General features: G+C 39.7%; 1 protein-coding gene across 1 annotated transcript in view; it reads left to right on the top strand.

Moving 5' to 3' along the window:
* myo18ab (myosin XVIIIAb) overlaps positions 1-16422 on the top strand; it is a 124372-nt gene that overhangs the window by 84744 nt on the left and 23206 nt on the right. The window contains 10 exon segments of the mRNA XM_035155062.2: positions 2978-3089; positions 3622-3749; positions 3949-4103; positions 4476-4599; positions 6417-6524; positions 6707-6799; positions 9442-9552; positions 10774-10878; positions 11306-11452; positions 12991-13104. Coding sequence (XP_035010953.2) covers positions 2978-3089; positions 3622-3749; positions 3949-4103; positions 4476-4599; positions 6417-6524; positions 6707-6799; positions 9442-9552; positions 10774-10878; positions 11306-11452; positions 12991-13104 — 1197 coding nt within the window.

Genomic DNA, 16422 nt, shown 5'->3' with positions numbered 1-16422 from the left:
TGCCAGCTGCCCCGTCTGCATGTTCAAAATGATAGCAGAACATTTAGATAGTACATGCCAAAGCTGTTTTATCCACATGTAGAGTCAGATAGCAACTTGAAATGCTTATTCCATCGAGGTGGTGCAGCCGAGTCTAACAGGTTTCCAGACATCTGGAAGGTTAAGCCAAGGTTCCTCCCAGTCCCTCCTTTTAGACCACAGTGTTTGAGACAGCACCTGTGCTGTATGGCAAATGGCACCAAGAGGTTGGTCTGGTACTGGTATAACTTTAGTAGCACCTTCCCTGGTGGGATGGGATGTAATATACTCCTACTGCTGATCAGTTTTTTCTAGAGCTACTCTATGAAAACCTTTGAAGGTGGAAGCTTCCACGTCTTGCAGAGCTTGTAAGATTATATGTCTCACGTGTGTGAGGACAAGTGTACTTCCAGCAGTTATACCCATCTATGATCCACTTGGATGAGATCCACTGTTGTTGGTGTTCTTCAGTGCTGGTAGTACGTGTGAGATAATGCTTGTTACTGTCACAGAACATACGCTGTACATCTTATGAATTTGTCTGTGTGGGCATGGTGAAACTGGTTCTCACTGCCGGGAGGATTTCTGTTTTGGTAGCAATGTACTAACTGACCGGATTTCACAACAATCTTTGAGAAACAGAGGCTTTCACTTTAGGTGAGGTACGGACAGCTGCAGTCTCATTTTGTCCCAGCCAGTGTGGCTGGCCATACTGTAGCTGTATAGCCCGTATCACTTCTCAGTATGGGTATGGATGATGGTAACAGGTCTGACTGAGTGAGGTTCTCGAAGGTTAGCCACAACCAGTTTAAGGTTCGCTTGGATAGTATATTTTGTTGGTCCATACAATAGGAAAGGAACTAAAGTGAAGCCTAGTGAGTTACTAGTGAGCTATTTGCAGGCACTGCTAGTGCTGGAACACCCACTGAAGGAGTGAAGATTAGTGTTTGAGATGGTGTTGCAGCTGCATGGTGGGGGGGGTTACATTGCTTAATGAACCACAAGCAGAGACATGTTCCTTCTGTGAATGTCGTCCTGTAGCATAGCTTATGAAACACTGTAGAGTATTGATGGGCAAAAACTGGAGCAGTCACTGGCTGCTGGACTTGAGATAGTGAAGTCTGGCCAAGATCAGCATAGAAGTGAGTGTCCAATGGGTTGTAATGTTGCAGTTTTGGGCTAATCATTGGAGACTGATAGAGGTGAGCCAAAGGCCTATGGCAGTGCTGGATCTACTGACACAAAACCACATTTACATAATGAGAGGCTAGAGAATGGTCTCTCCCTGATCCACTATCCCTCTCTCTTTCAATCTTTGAGGTGCAGATTCATATTTTGGCCCTAATGACTGACCACTGGTTTTAATGCTGTATCACTGAGGCTTGTTGTAAGCTTGTCTCTTTCAATATGAGGCTCTTTGCCACAAGACTGGTTTGCCTGGTTCAGGCGCAAGATTCACCTCGAGTCTACTGATAATCCTCATGGACTTCTTATTCAATGAAAAAATACTTAATATGCTCCAACAGCTCTTCCCTCAGCACCTGTCTTTTCTCATACTGAGCAATTTTGCATGTAAGCTGCTTTGTCATCTGATAACATTATCTGAAGAAGCCAATTATTCCGGCTTTCTTTTAACCCTATTAGACTCGTTGGATAAATAGTATTGAACTTCTTTATTTTCCTTTGAGCTTGTTCATATTACAGTTATTTAGCTGCACCATGGATCTGCCGTCCTGAAGGAAAGAGCTTTTGGGACCATCACTCCCTATAGGTTGATTTATTTTTAGATTCCTATAAAAGCTTTGGTGTGCCACAGAAAGCTTCAAATAATGTTACGGAGAACTGTGTTACTATATCACAAGTTTAACAAAACTCCAGTTGTTTTAAAAACATGTGTTGATCATAAAAACATAAGTCCTTTATTTAAAGAAAAGTCTTTAGAAGACTCAAAAAGACTTTGATTTTTATAAAACCTCTCACAAAACAGGGTTAACAAATGGAATTAAAATCAAGAGTCAAGTCTGAGATGGAAACGATTCAAACCTGTCACATTACGACTACAGGTAAATTCAACTGTCTTGAATGCTCTTCAAGCCAAAGTAATATCACCAGTGATTGAGTCAAAGGAATCTACTAATGATAAAAAAGATCTCAAGAAAACGTTAGGAGGTTACTCACTGACAAATTGAACTTGGATCATCTCAGGACGGATAAAGCTGGCAAGCTGTCTACCCCTTCAAGCAAACCAAGGCCTAATATTGTGAGATTTCTTTTGTTTTAAGGACAAACTTGCAAAAAAATATAAAGAAAAAAGATCAGCCATCCTCTTCACTGACGGAAGTGAACCCAACAGTCACTCTTAACAGAGCTTAAGAAGATTTCTTCAGAGGAGTGAGAATCTGCTGGAAGGATAACTATCTCAGCAGTACTCCATCAATCAGGCCTTTATGGCAGAGTTGTTAGAGAAGAGCCAATTTTGAGTCTAGAGTTTATCGTAGCCTGCTTGGAGTTTTACCAAATGATATTTAAAGGACCCTGAGAGCACGAGGAAAAGGTTTCCCTGAGGCAAAGTATAAGGGTCTGGACGTGTTTGTGAATGTGAGATGTGAGTTTTTGATTTATAACAATTTGTCCTCATGGATTGGATTTAGACTAATGGGCAAGCATTTCAATTCAATCAGTGTAAAATACAACACAAAGGTAAGTGGGACTCAAGAGACTGAGCAAAGAACATAAACGCTAAGGCTTTAAAAATTCAAATGTATAAAAATTCAAGCCCTTTGAAGGCCTGATATGCAATAAAATTGTTCAACATTTCCTACACCTGCCTAAACTACTTGACTACCATACATTTTCTTGGGGTCCAAAGCATTAAAACCTGAACATTTCTTGGTTAATCTATTTAAAAATATTTGTTCACATTGTAATTGAAACCGCTTCTTCTTCTGTTATCCATCAGACCAAGTTTGACAGCGTGACGAAACAGATGGAGTCGATGGAGATGGAGGTGATGGAGGCTCGACTCATCAGGGCTTCTGAGCTCAACGGAGAGATGGATGATGACGACACAGGTCAGACACACACACCCTTCCTCTGGTCGTTATATCCCTGCCTCTGCTAATTAGTTTATTATACATTGATTTAAATTTTCCTACAGATGCAGTGCATGATTGTTCAGTTGAAGTTTATATTTATTCATTAAATGTCACTTTTAAAGCGGCAAGAAATAGCCTAATAGGATTTGTAGTTTACATAGGCCCACTGTGGATTGTGAGTTATTTTTATGTATAAAATCGTTTTTAAAACATTTATTTTTCACAAATTGCACCATCAGTACATATCTTGAGCCATAATTCTGAAGCTCTTCTTCTCCCTTCCTTTGCACTGACTAATCAGCAAATTATGCTGTGTCATGTAATGTAGACTTTAGAGTAAGTTACAACTCAGATTAGTATGAATTGATTGTCTCTTACAGAAATATTTTTACAAAAAAAATGTCTGTGTTGAAAATGCTTGTTGAAAATGCTTGATTATTGCAATCAATCATATTGAGATATGAACCAAAGGAAGCTGAAGCAGACTGTGAACATGCTGATGTGACAGGAGGAGAATGGAGGTTGAAGTATGAGCGAGCCATCAGAGAGATTGAGTTCACCAAGAAGCGACTGCAGCAGGAGTTTGACGACAAGCTGGAGGTGGAGCAGCAGAACAAGCGGCAGCTGGAGAGGAGGGTGTGTGGACACACTGATACACAACTTCTATTTTAAATGCATTATTCAATCATCCTATCACAACTCCAAACTACTGGCAACAATGCCACTTTTTTCTTTTTATCTGAGTTAATAATCGATTGGCCTGACTGTGTTCAGACTTTCACAGCTCCCAGATCACCTTCATTTTTCTTTTGTGTGTGTCTGTGTGATTGTGCAGATCAGCGACCTGCAGGCTGACAACGAGGAGTCCCAGCGAAACGTCCAGCAGCTGAAGAAAAAGACCCAGCGACTGACGGCTGAACTGCAGGACACCAAACTTCACCTGGAGGGCCAGCAGAGCCGCAACCACGACCTGGAGAAGAAGCAGAGAAAGTCAGTGCACACACACAGTCATATGTGACGGCTCACAATTGTAATGCTTTGTTCGGACGTATTCCCACGGACTGAGCGGGGTCTAGCTGTGTTGCTATAGTAACAATAATGGTACAGACAAGACTGCAGGTCATTTGTTGTACTGCTTAACTGTGTGCGTGCGTGCATGCGTGTTTGTCAAGGGACATGCTCTTTAGCTGCACGTTGCTGTATGTTGGCTAATGTGCTATGTTGATACACACCTTTTTCTCACTTTTGAATTCTCCTTCTCAAATCATCTCTCATCAGATTGGCAGTAGTTGTGTATCATTAGAGTGTTTAGACAGTGTTATTCAGCGCAGTATGGGACCATGGGTATTGGTTTGTTTGCAGGTTCGACAGCGAGCTGAGTGGAGCCCAGGAGGAGGTGCAGAGGGAGAAGACCCTGAGGGAGAAACTGGCCCGAGAAAAAGACATGCTGACAGGAGAGGTGTTCAGCCTCCGACAGCAACTAGAGGTCTGTGTCTGTGTGTGTCCAGCTTGTGTCACCAAACTTAGATAGAATATTTTGAGGTAGGGATTTTCCTCTGTGTGGTGTCAAGTTTTATTTTCATGCCTGGCGAAACCTAATGTGATACCACTCTTAGATTTTTAATACCAACTGAATTCACAGTAGAGGCTCCAGAAATAATGCCTGTATTTTGTCACAGCCTATAAGGTGTGAACACACTTTCTAGTCACTCTGCTCTGACTAGAAATTAAACTATAATGTTGCTCTATCATTCAGATGCTCATCTTATAATAATGTTCTGAATCCAGTTAGCCACAAATTATACTTTTTTATCTTTACAGCTATAAAATGCTTTCTAATTGGAGAGTTGTTTCTTTTTGTTACACTGGGAGAATTTTTTAAGCGTGCTACAGATTGGACATTTACAAATTGTAGAATCTGGCCAGGATGTGTGAAGAGAAGCAGCAAGCTCATGTGTGAGAAGATGGAAGCTGTCGGACCTGAAAAATACTTATAAATCTCATCAAACTTTAAGATAGTTCATTCACATTTAGTTTTATTACGCCAACAAGTATCCATTTAATAAATCAGAAGTCAAATCTCACACTGTCTGCTTCAGCATATTTATATCATATTATCTAACCAGCTTTATGCCTAAATAATTAACTCAATAGAGACACAAGCCACATTTTCTTTGCCCCATATTGTTTGCTTAACCTGTTTGACACGTCCTCTGTGTCTCTGCTATGCCACTGCCACTCCAATGTCACAGAGTCGACTGGAGAGTGTTTTAATTTGACATGACAAATACTAGCGGGAATCATGTTGTAACACCCGGTCGAGGCGAGAGAGAGGGAGCAGGGAGAAAGGAAAACCCTGAAAAACGGTTGAAGAAACAGGATGAGAGTGCCTCCATCCATAGAACAACTGTGAACTAACGTAATCAACACTAATCAGTACTCTGTGTGGGACATATTAGGTAATAATCAGTTGCATTATCTGTGATAGAGTAGCTGTTATCCATATTAGCTGTAATATATAGCAGCTTTCTATGTTAAACATGAGGTAAGCAGGTAACAAGCACATTGTTTTGAAATATGTGATTAAAAGCACAAGCGTCAAAGTTCACAACAAACATGAGAAGATTCAAGACTTTATTTATCATGTGCACAACAATGAAATGCTTGGGTCACAGCATTAGAAAGAAACAGTCGGGTGCACACACACTGAGGTTCCTGGGCTGACTTCCATCCGATGACCTTGTAGTCGCAGGGTGCTTTCCGCTCTGCTTATTCTTCCCGTCCTCGCTCCTCTGACCCTGAAATTGATCAAGATCCCCTGTCATCTTTGGAGAGAGGAGGCGTTTGATGTGTGAAATTTTGTGAAGACAGAATTCAATTTGAAACCTGTTAAAAATGGTTTGGACTATATTCAAAATGGAAAATCACAGTCTGAGACCTTAATTTGGCCAAAAGATGCAAAATAATCTAAAAATTGAGGGGAAAGGAACTTACCCTCTAAGAGAAATATAAAAAATACAATGAATTCAGCTGAGGTGGCAATACAATACACAACATTAAAATAAGAATAAGAGCTACTGATGGTAAACCTGCAAACTTGTGTGTGTGTGTGTGTGTGTGTGTGTGTGTGTGTGTGTGTGTGTGTGTGTGTGTGTGTGTGTGTGTGTGTGTGTGTGTGTGTGTGTGTGTGTGTGTGTGTGTGTGTGTGTGTGTGTGTGTGTGTGTTTTCCTGCTCCTTGTTCACACTGTAATCTCCTGACATTCCCTTCCTGTCTGCTCCAACTGTAACCATCTGTCCTGCAGGACAAGGACCTGGAGGTGTGTGCAGTCAACCTGAAAGTGGACCAGCTGGAGGCCGAGCTGCAGGACCTCAATTCCCAGGAATCCAAAGATGAGGCATCACTGTCCAAGGTCTTCTTCCTTTCTTCTTCTTCTTTTCTTTGTTTTCATGATGATTATTTGTGTTATAGTCGTATTACTACTGTATCCATCCATCCATTAGATATACTGCTTATCATTGGAGGGTTGCGGGGGGGCTGGACCCAATCTACTGCTTCAATTTATTTATTATTATTTATATATTTATTATTCAGGTAAAGAAGCAGCTTCGTGACATGGAGGCCAAGGTGAAGGACCAGGAGGAGGAGCTAGATGAGCAGGCCGGCTCCATCCAGATGTTAGAACAGGTACAGACAAAGCACTGTGCTCTGATAACAGAAACGCTGCATTTGTTGATCAAAGTTGCCTTTTTACACATCCATTAAAAAAAACATAAGCATTACTCAATCTCCCCCCAGATTTGTTTGGGTCTTCATCAGCTCCTATGAAAAATATCTGTCTCATCAGCTGCTAATATGAGAAAATCAAATCAAAACAATTAGCTAGAAGAAGCTAAAATGCACCACAGAATTGAGAGTAACTGTGGCGTTGATTTTTTTGTCTGATGGTTTGTCCACTATGTGTCACACTTGTGATCTTGCCATTTGTTTCATGTTATTATAAAAAACATTGATTATTGCAGCTTTATAGTCATCATTTTATAATAATAATATATCAAATGACAGTGTTAAAAATCTGAAAGGGGTCAGTTTGAGCTTTAGCTCATTCTTGTCTCATCTGATGAGAGCTGAGAGTCGGGCATTCAGTAGCTAAACAGCCAGATATTTCCCTCAGGAGAAGGGAAACTTTAGTAGTATCGCTTAAAAAGGTTATGACATGTTGATGCAGAGTTTACTGCTTGTGTCTTCTAACCCTACATGGCCCTAAAATATCTAATTGTGGGTTTGAAGGACTAGTTTACCCCAAAATTATATCTTAATTATGACGACATCATATTCAACACACAGCCAGTGCAGTTTTCTCTCAGGCAGTAATAAAATGTCCCTTACTGCTGGAGACTCAAGTATTACATCACTGTACTGATGAATATTTTACTTGTTTACTTGTGTTTCAAGTTCAAGTTGTATTTACTGCACTTTACAACTTTTCAACAACTGACAGAAACTTGTTTACAGCTAAAATCCCTGTAGGTAAAATACAATGCAAATAAATAAACAACAGGTTTGTCCACTTGACAAATACACAACACTAATATTGATCCTATGAAGTTAGATAGTGGGATGCTACTAATACTGTAGACTACTGATAAGTTACATTAATACATATACAGGCTTTGAGTAATATTTTTAATATATTGAGGAAATTTGCTTTGCATGCTTTATCTTTGTGACAGTTAAATGAGAAGATTGATAGCACCAATGACAGGAGGGGTGGAAAAAACATCTGTTGCATTTTTTAGGATTTACCTCAGTAATTGTCAACACTTATACTGATATTATACATTTACATATGTACCCTTACGTATATGTTATGTATACATATACTTATATGCCCCCTGCGGAGACATTAAACCTCACTGCGGTAATTCTAGTTTTCTGTATTTTGAATTATCATAATTATTACTATTATTTCTTCTATTTTTGCTTACATGCAACTGAAAGACCGACAGGCAGACATAAACAATAATATCGACTCAGACAGACATTCACAGTTGTATGTGTTCATGCCCCTGCCTGCATCCCAGCTAACACTTTGTACGGCAAGAGTGCAGCTGGTGTCAGGATGTGTTTAGCCTTGCTCAGTGTTAAGTCTGGATGCAGGAAATAACATTAAATAACATCTAGTCCGTCTCCGTCCAAAGTTCAAAAGTAAGCTTTAAAAAAAAAAGCTCCATAGTTACCATGTATCCTCCTTGTTTACAAACAGAAATGTAAACATGATTTGTCTTTGTCATTTCTGTTTGTGTAATGATTCAAAAACAAGATGCAACCTGTTAGTTAGAGAGCAACCAGGCTATCTGTTTTTCCACATGCTTCTGGTCTTTGTGCTAAGCTAGGCTAAGCACATCCTTTTCAACCCGTCTCCACAGACCTGAGATTGATTTCCATCCTTTCACTCTTATAATAAATGATGTGAATGCTGAAGGAATCTTTTAAGCATTCCGTGGGTGACATGTTAGAAAGTACCAGAATTTGTTGACAGAAATTCACCAGAAAAGACACTTGAAGAGCAGCACCGTGTCTCAGGAGGGTTGGACCGAGCTGTGCATGCTACTATCTTTGATGCAATCAAAGATACCAGATATCTTCATAGAGACTTACACATAGCAGCCATTGGGAGTTAATTACATTGGCCCCTGACTGTCTCTGATATCAGAGGAGCTACAAACATCAGTCGATATCCTACTGACTGCATGCAGAGCTGGGTCATCCACAGCTCGCCAATGGGAGCTGTAGGTGAGAGAAACTAAATGTAGTTTGTCAGAGATGTGTTGGACATATTCTCAAAAAACATGGAGTTCAAACCCTGGCTCCCTTCCCCCCCATTCAACTGAGCGTGAAGTGGATGTGAACGCCTGATTGTTGGTGACAGAAATGGTCACACACAGGAACCAGTCCAGCATCGGAAAGATGGAACTTAAGTCAGACATCAGCTCTTATTCCAAACAGCAGCAGTGAAGTTTGCCTAGTCTTATGGAATAGTCTCAGAGCTGAGCAGTTTTCAGTTGGCAACCAAAGGGGTTGTTTCACTTTCCTCGTAAAGTGCTTCACATCCAGCTGCCAATTATTATGACAACGCATTGACCTCCCCGGTTTTTCAGAAGAATTGTTCCTTTTCTGGCTGATGTTAATTCTGACACTTCTTTTGCAAGAAATGAGAATGTAATTTGGCAAATGTAGAGACTTTCTGAAAATGTCTGTTCAACCCTGGTTGTTCTTTCCACCCATTAGTCATCGCACAGCGTTTAAAACCTGTTTTTCTTTAAAAGGCCAAGCTGCGTCTGGAGATGGAGATGGAGCGCTTGCGCCAAACCCATTCCAAGGATATCGAGAGCAAAGACGATGAGGTGGAGGAGATCAGACAGTCATGCAACAAGAAGGTAAAGTTTATTTCAGATTTTAATACACTTAATACTGTAAAATGTGTGCTGCTGTGCAGAGAGAGAGAAACACTGAGAAAACAAACAGCTAGGAAGAGAAACCATTATAAAGTTGTTGCTGTCTGACATTTAATAGCTCACTAATGTCCTGATCATTATCGACTCAAGCAACCACTCAAACAGGAAGTCTCACCAGGGGTGGATTAAAAAAAAGAATGATCACCACCAGAGTGGGTCAAGCTCCAATATCTCTACAGTAATGTATATATATTCTAGTTTTAGGATTTAACCAAAAAATTATTTCATGACTTAATTTGGTCTTTTTTTAGTCAGTCTTTAATCTTATTGTTGAATCATCATCTTGCACAAGGGCGGAGTGTTACATTAAGCCATATTTTAGACATGAACTCCTGCGAATGTTCGCACAATTGGGTCTGGACTTTCTCCGGAGTTTCTCTTTTACACATGAACTACACAGCAGGAGATTCTTCGCAGAAATCTCCGGAGCGTTCAGAGGGGGGTTGGTGAAGCAGACAGAGGCAGATAAATTCAGTAAAACATACTTTTCCACACCCCTACTTCCATCAATAGAACAGCACGATCATATCATACTCAACACACTGCTGCTCCCACTTTCTGTTCTTTTACAGGAATATGTTTTTTCTTCACTTATACAGTATCACCAGTATTCACAGTTTTTGCCACTTTGCTTGTTGGCCTCTGTAGCTTTGTTCAGCGATTGGTGCTGTTTTGGATTGATTTGCTTTGTGCTGACAACTCATCACTGGCTTCCACAATCCAGCCCTCATTAGCCCACATATAATAAGGTTATTTCTATGATGACACAAGCTGGGAATACTGGACATCTCGACATGCTGTCAACCAGTGACATTTACACAGTGGTTTATTTATTACTGATCTCTGATAGATTTCTTCTGAATAAACAATTGGGGGTAAATGCAAACACAAGCTTCCGTAGACTGGACAGTGTTAGAACGGATACATTTTTAGAAACAATAAGATATTTGTTTTCAATATCTCACAAACCTGCTAGATACTTTTCCTCTTCATGTGACAGTAATCATAATAATTGATCATTGTCATAGGTCAGCAGTTTAGTGTGCACTATGTATGTTCTTGTATGTGATCAGATAAAAGACAGATAAGGTTACTAATTTCTGTGTGTGCATGTGTTTTGTATGCTTGTGTGTGTGTGTTTAGCTGAAGCAAATGGAGGTACAGCTTGAGGAAGAGTACGATGAGAAGCAAAAGGTCCTGAAAGAGAAGAGAGAGCTGGAGTCAAAGCTTCTATCCGCAAAGGACAAGGTAACTACACCAAACACAATGTGATGGATCCCAGTCCTGTTGAATCTTTATACACAGTCTATGTTTGGAACCAGAACAGAATCCAGGTCTCACACTCATTTTAGAGTGTGGCATTATCATCGTGCTAGCCTGCATCTCTCTGATTAAAAGGTAAACGTTTGATACCAAAACATTTTAACAATATAGCAAATTGTGAATGTTGGGTCTGCATATGGTGCAGGTATATCATCTATGAGTGCATAGCTTTAAATTAATAGTTTATGTAGAGGTGGTATATTAGCCTTCCATCTATACAGTAAAACTAACTGAAAGGTATACACTATATATACAATATGTATATATATGCTTCTGAATGGTAAAATGAGTCCATGTCCTATTCACATTTTATCAGTGGAGTTGTTGAAGCTCAGCTGTACCTGTTTTCCAGGTGAGAAGTGGAGACATAGAGACTGAGAAGCGTTTGAGGAAGGACCTGAAAAGAACCAAGGCTCTTCTGGCTGATGCCCAGATCATGTTGGACCACATAAAGAACAATGCACCAAGCAAGAGGGAGATCGCCCAGCTCAAGAATCAGGTAAAGCCATGACAATACCAGTTTATGTGCAACCTAATACAACCGCTGTCGGTCACATGCTCGAGATTTCTTTTCAAATTACAACTCCAAACTTGACTTGACTACAATTCTATGAATTCGAGATGACTGCCCGAGTCAGTCATTTCAAATAAAATTAAAACAGTCTGTTGTATATGATACAAATGGTTCGAGATCATTAGTACCCAAACTTTTAACTTTTGATTCTTTATAACAAGACAACAACGATGTTGGGGATTTTGAAAATGGCATTAAAGAGTAAAAAGAGATAAAAAGTCCTGATTTCAGAGAAGCAGAGAGGATATAGATAAGGGAAATAAAGGACCTGCTGAAGCCAAAGAATGGGGGAAAAAAATAACAAATGGCATTTCAGCTGTGGGTCACACTGTCACTAAAAGAAGGGAGAAATGGCTCGATATGAAAAAGGCTTTAAACACAGCATTATTGTACTAAAAATAATCTGACATGCTGGGACATGCTGTATGACGTTTGTTGTTTGAGCGCCTCTCTCTTGTCTGGGGGTTGACTGGATGAACCACGAGGCCGAGTTTAAAAATAACATCATTCACCATGAAAAAATTGAAGATTGCAGCAAGTTCTCCCGAATCACTCGTGGGCAGCACTTAAGAACAAATCGGTTTGTTTGAAGGGTTCTTGCATGAGGCTCAACTGTGCAATATTCACTGTGCTATATTCATCTGTCTGTGCAATATCAACGGTTCATGTGCAATCCATTCACTGTACATATTCTCACACTGCATATATTTCTTCCTGTCTTTACACTATATTTTCTAGTTTATAACATTTATACGTTTCTATATTTCTATATATTTTTTATATTCCTTACACTTAAGTACTGCATGCTACTTATTACTTGCTGCTGTAATACTGCACATTTTGCCATTGTCGGACCAATAAAGGACTTCTTATCTTATCATATCTTATCTTATCTTATCTTATCCCGTCTAAATCAGAAGTGACAATATCAGAGAAGCTAGTTCAGTAAACGTCTTTGAAAGAAAAACATTTCTCTTTACTTCAGCCTTCACCCACACTCTTGCGGTTTTATATTTTTTATCACTTTCTTTCTTCTGTTTAAATTTTTGTTTTTCATTTAATTGTATTTTTTTTAAATTTTTTATTTCCTTTTCTTTTAAATGTCATTTTAACATGTTTTTATATTACCTTAAATCTGTTCTTTTACATGATTTACATTTGCCACCAACACACCTGATTTATTTTGTTCTAGAGCATACGGTAGTGTCAGGTCTATTGATCACACTTGACCGACTTATGAAATTACATCAAACTCTCCTATACCTCCCAATGGAGACCTCACAGTTTGAAATTGGCCAGTGAACAGTATAACTGTGCTTTCTTTGAAAAACGCAAACAATCACCATTGAATTTAACAACATAAATTAGGACTAGAATATATAATTTAACTGCCTGTATAATTAACTTCCAAATGTACATTTGCTGTAAAGATGCACTTTCCTCGATTTTTCTGTCCATTCCAGCTGGAGGAGTCTGAGTTCACCTGTGCATCCGCAGTTAAAGCTCGTAAGTCCATGGAGGTGGAGATTGAAGACCTACACGTCCAGATGGAGGACATCTCCAAAATGAAGCAGGCGGTGAGTACAGCGCTCTGCTTTTCAACCTCTCATTCTTGACAAGCTGCCTGGTGTGACTCACCCACGGATGGCAGTTTTGATCAAGTTTATGGTTAAGTTTACTGCATGTCGTTGTTAAATAGGAGGAAGAAGCTAAAGCTGTCATGGCTTTTGGAAATGATCATCAGTGGTGTTCACGTAGGTTGGGTTTTTTAAGGCTTTTATAAGGCTCTGCCATCTGTGGTGGCAGGAGGGCGGCAGTAGATATGTCAAAGCGGCGCCTTCAGCCGGAGATAAAGGGTTAGAGGACACATCTGTTCACTCACAGCTCATCCTCCTACTCCCACTGTTCCTCATTTTCTGGGAGAGGGTGAGGTGGGGGGTTGGGGTATCTTTCTTATTTCCCTGCAAAAATATAACATTTTACTACATCTACATCTTTTTTCTTTACATCTGTAGTTTTTACTTTTCTTTGTCTATTCTTCTTATTTTATTGTCTCCTTGTCTGTTTTGACCTTTACATTTTCCGTCCTTTTGACTTGACTTTTTTTTTACTTCATGCTCTGTTCCCATGGCAATCTGCTTCCACGTGTTGGTCAAACAGCCTTTTTCCTTCTTAACTCTTTCTTTTTCCTGCTATTCATTTACCCTCAATCATACTCTCTGTATCACTGAGGTTAAATCTCTGTGTTTTCACTCCTCCCTGTTGCATCCTTCCACCAAGTTTCATGGTAATCGGGCTAATCGATTTTTGCATAATCTTGCTTACAAACAACCAACCATCCAAACCAACATACAAGTGGTCACAGGTGATAACAAAACCATAGTTATTGTCAAGTTGACTTTTTTTCAAAGATAATACTGTTTTAAACTGTATTTAAGTAATGAAGTAATAATGTAATATTTAAATGAAATATTATTTACATTTTACTCATTTTCTGTCTGCTGTACTCCTTTTCTCTCCCTCTGCGTTTTCCACTCAGAGTTAATTGTAATGAATGAAACAGCAAATTCACATTAGCTCCATGAGCCTGTTTGAAAACTCCATCTGACTTTTTTAATATTTCTCTCTGACTCGCCTCCAAATCAGAGCCCCTTTCAATGTGCATCTGATTGCTGCATATATGACATAATCCATTAAATCAACACTGTGCAATTATGTACAAAAAATATGCAATATGCAAATGTTCTCCATGTGATGCTTACGCTTTTCAAAAAAGTGTGTCTCTTTGCTATTGAAAGGCAACCACTGAATCATCTGTCTTCAGTATTATTATGTAGTTATGAAGAAAACTCACAGATCTATACATCCCATTCAAATATATTAGCTAAAGGTGGAGGGCACTTGCTGTGGCTCATGGTTCAACGCTTATGTTAGGATAAGCGGGGAAAGTTTGACAATCTGCTGTCAGTCTCCACAATTTGTCCAGCTTGTCTTGGGGAGATGACAGTGCGCTAACAGTATCTCAAGACAGTTAACCATTAGTAGAGTTTACATTAATGAAAGCAACAACACAAAGTAATGAACTAATTTGCCTCTGAGCCTGCCTACTTTTCTGTTCAGAGCATTGTACCTGCGCTTGTTAAAGTTTGGCCCTGGCTCACTGGACCTCTCAACTGGAATACATCTGAAAACAAAAGAGGGGTAACCATTCCCTTTATTTTTTGGAATATTACATTTTTTTTGACCCGACAATGAAAACCCAGACTGCCTGTGTTCAGAATATATCCTCCCCAGTGGCAAGGAGAAAAACAACAACCCTGATCTTCCATATAAATCACCCAGAGGTTTGGAGAATGTTGTCTTTACCTATACTAGCACACCTTTAAAGACAGAATCGGTCATGGTGGTAGAGTGACCATCTGTCAGGATGAGAGACTGGACACTGAGACCACTATGTTGACCCTAGTTTATCATAAAAATCAAAGAAACACTGCTCTGGGGAATCCACACCAGTCTCAGCTTGTTTGATAGAATGTTTCACTGGCTGAAAGCAGAAGTGGACAGAAAGCACTGACCCAATAGACACAGAGGAGAGGGAACAAGAGGAGGAGAGAGAACCACCAAGAAAGACAGACCCTGACTCTCAATGCCACTTCCTACCCCTGACCTTGTCCCTCAGCCTTGGGTTGAGATGACCCATCCCCTTCGCACACAGCCACTCTCCCAAACACAGACTTCCCTGGACTGACCCTTCCTCTATACACCGTCATTCTCTGTACCAGCCACGCCAGTACCACAGGTGGTGCTACTGATTGGTTCAATTGGAGCTATATGGAGCCTAGTGTCCCCCCACCGTTGCAACGACCTCAGCGAGACTCCCTCCCCTGATCTTCTACCATTTAGAGGCTCACTGAGCAAATTGTCTGTTTTATATTATCTAAAAGAGCACAAATTTGTCTGCTGTCTGGCAAAAATGATGTGTGAAGAGTGAAAGTTGTGGCTGTGAGGACGAGTTAAACTTAAATATTTCAGACAGCTCACTCACCCGAGCTTCTGAACACTCCGTTCATTTATTTTCATCAAGAAAAATTGCAGAGAAAACATTGACTAAACCAGACATTACGAGAAATATTGCAGAGAAACAAAGTTATCGTCTGGTTGAGCTGCACGTACTGACATTCAAATAAAGTTCCAATGTTGTGGGACTAGTTAGTTGCAAAGAAAAACAATAAAGATCAAATGTTTGTCCCTAGACAAACTCATAGTGGGATTACTAGCACCAATGACTTAGACAGGCAACTCAAAGCACTTTATCTTTCAAGTGAACGATCTTGAGGAAAATGTTAGTTTGTCTGAAAGGCGTGTGAATTTCTGATGAAGTCTATGATATTAATAGCTGAGATTGTTGGTAGAGGGACAGCACAGCTCATCACTTTTAATTAGCTTCATCTTTCATGACTAATTTACCAACAGTTTTACAGCAGCATGCAACACCGTCCCTGACACCCCAAAGGAACTTGAGGCTTCACAACTAGTATACAATGACAATTCTCAAGTATCAGATGTTTGTTGCAAAACCAAGCTGACCTAAAAGGGATATGGGCCATGGATGACCTCATCTCTGTATTTATATTTGGCTTCAATACTCAGTTACTTGTTTCTTTAAATTACCTTGTACTTAAAATACTGTATTATCAATATCTCCATTAGCACATACTTCTTTAAAGTGACAGCTGAGACTTTCATCTCACTGTACTTATTCTTGACCTGTTTTGACCTTTTATTATTCTAGTGCTCTTGTGTTTGACTATCTATCTATCTATCTATCTATCTATCTATCTATCTATCTATCTATCTATCAATCTATCTATCTATCAACAAAATGACGATCGATC

Source organism: Hippoglossus stenolepis, chromosome 4 (genome assembly GCF_022539355.2).
Source record: "Hippoglossus stenolepis isolate QCI-W04-F060 chromosome 4, HSTE1.2, whole genome shotgun sequence".
NCBI classification, from domain to species: Eukaryota; Metazoa; Chordata; class Actinopteri; order Pleuronectiformes; family Pleuronectidae; genus Hippoglossus; species Hippoglossus stenolepis.
The sequence above is the reverse complement of the archived record's forward strand: the minus strand, read 5'-3'. Positions and strand labels throughout refer to the sequence as shown.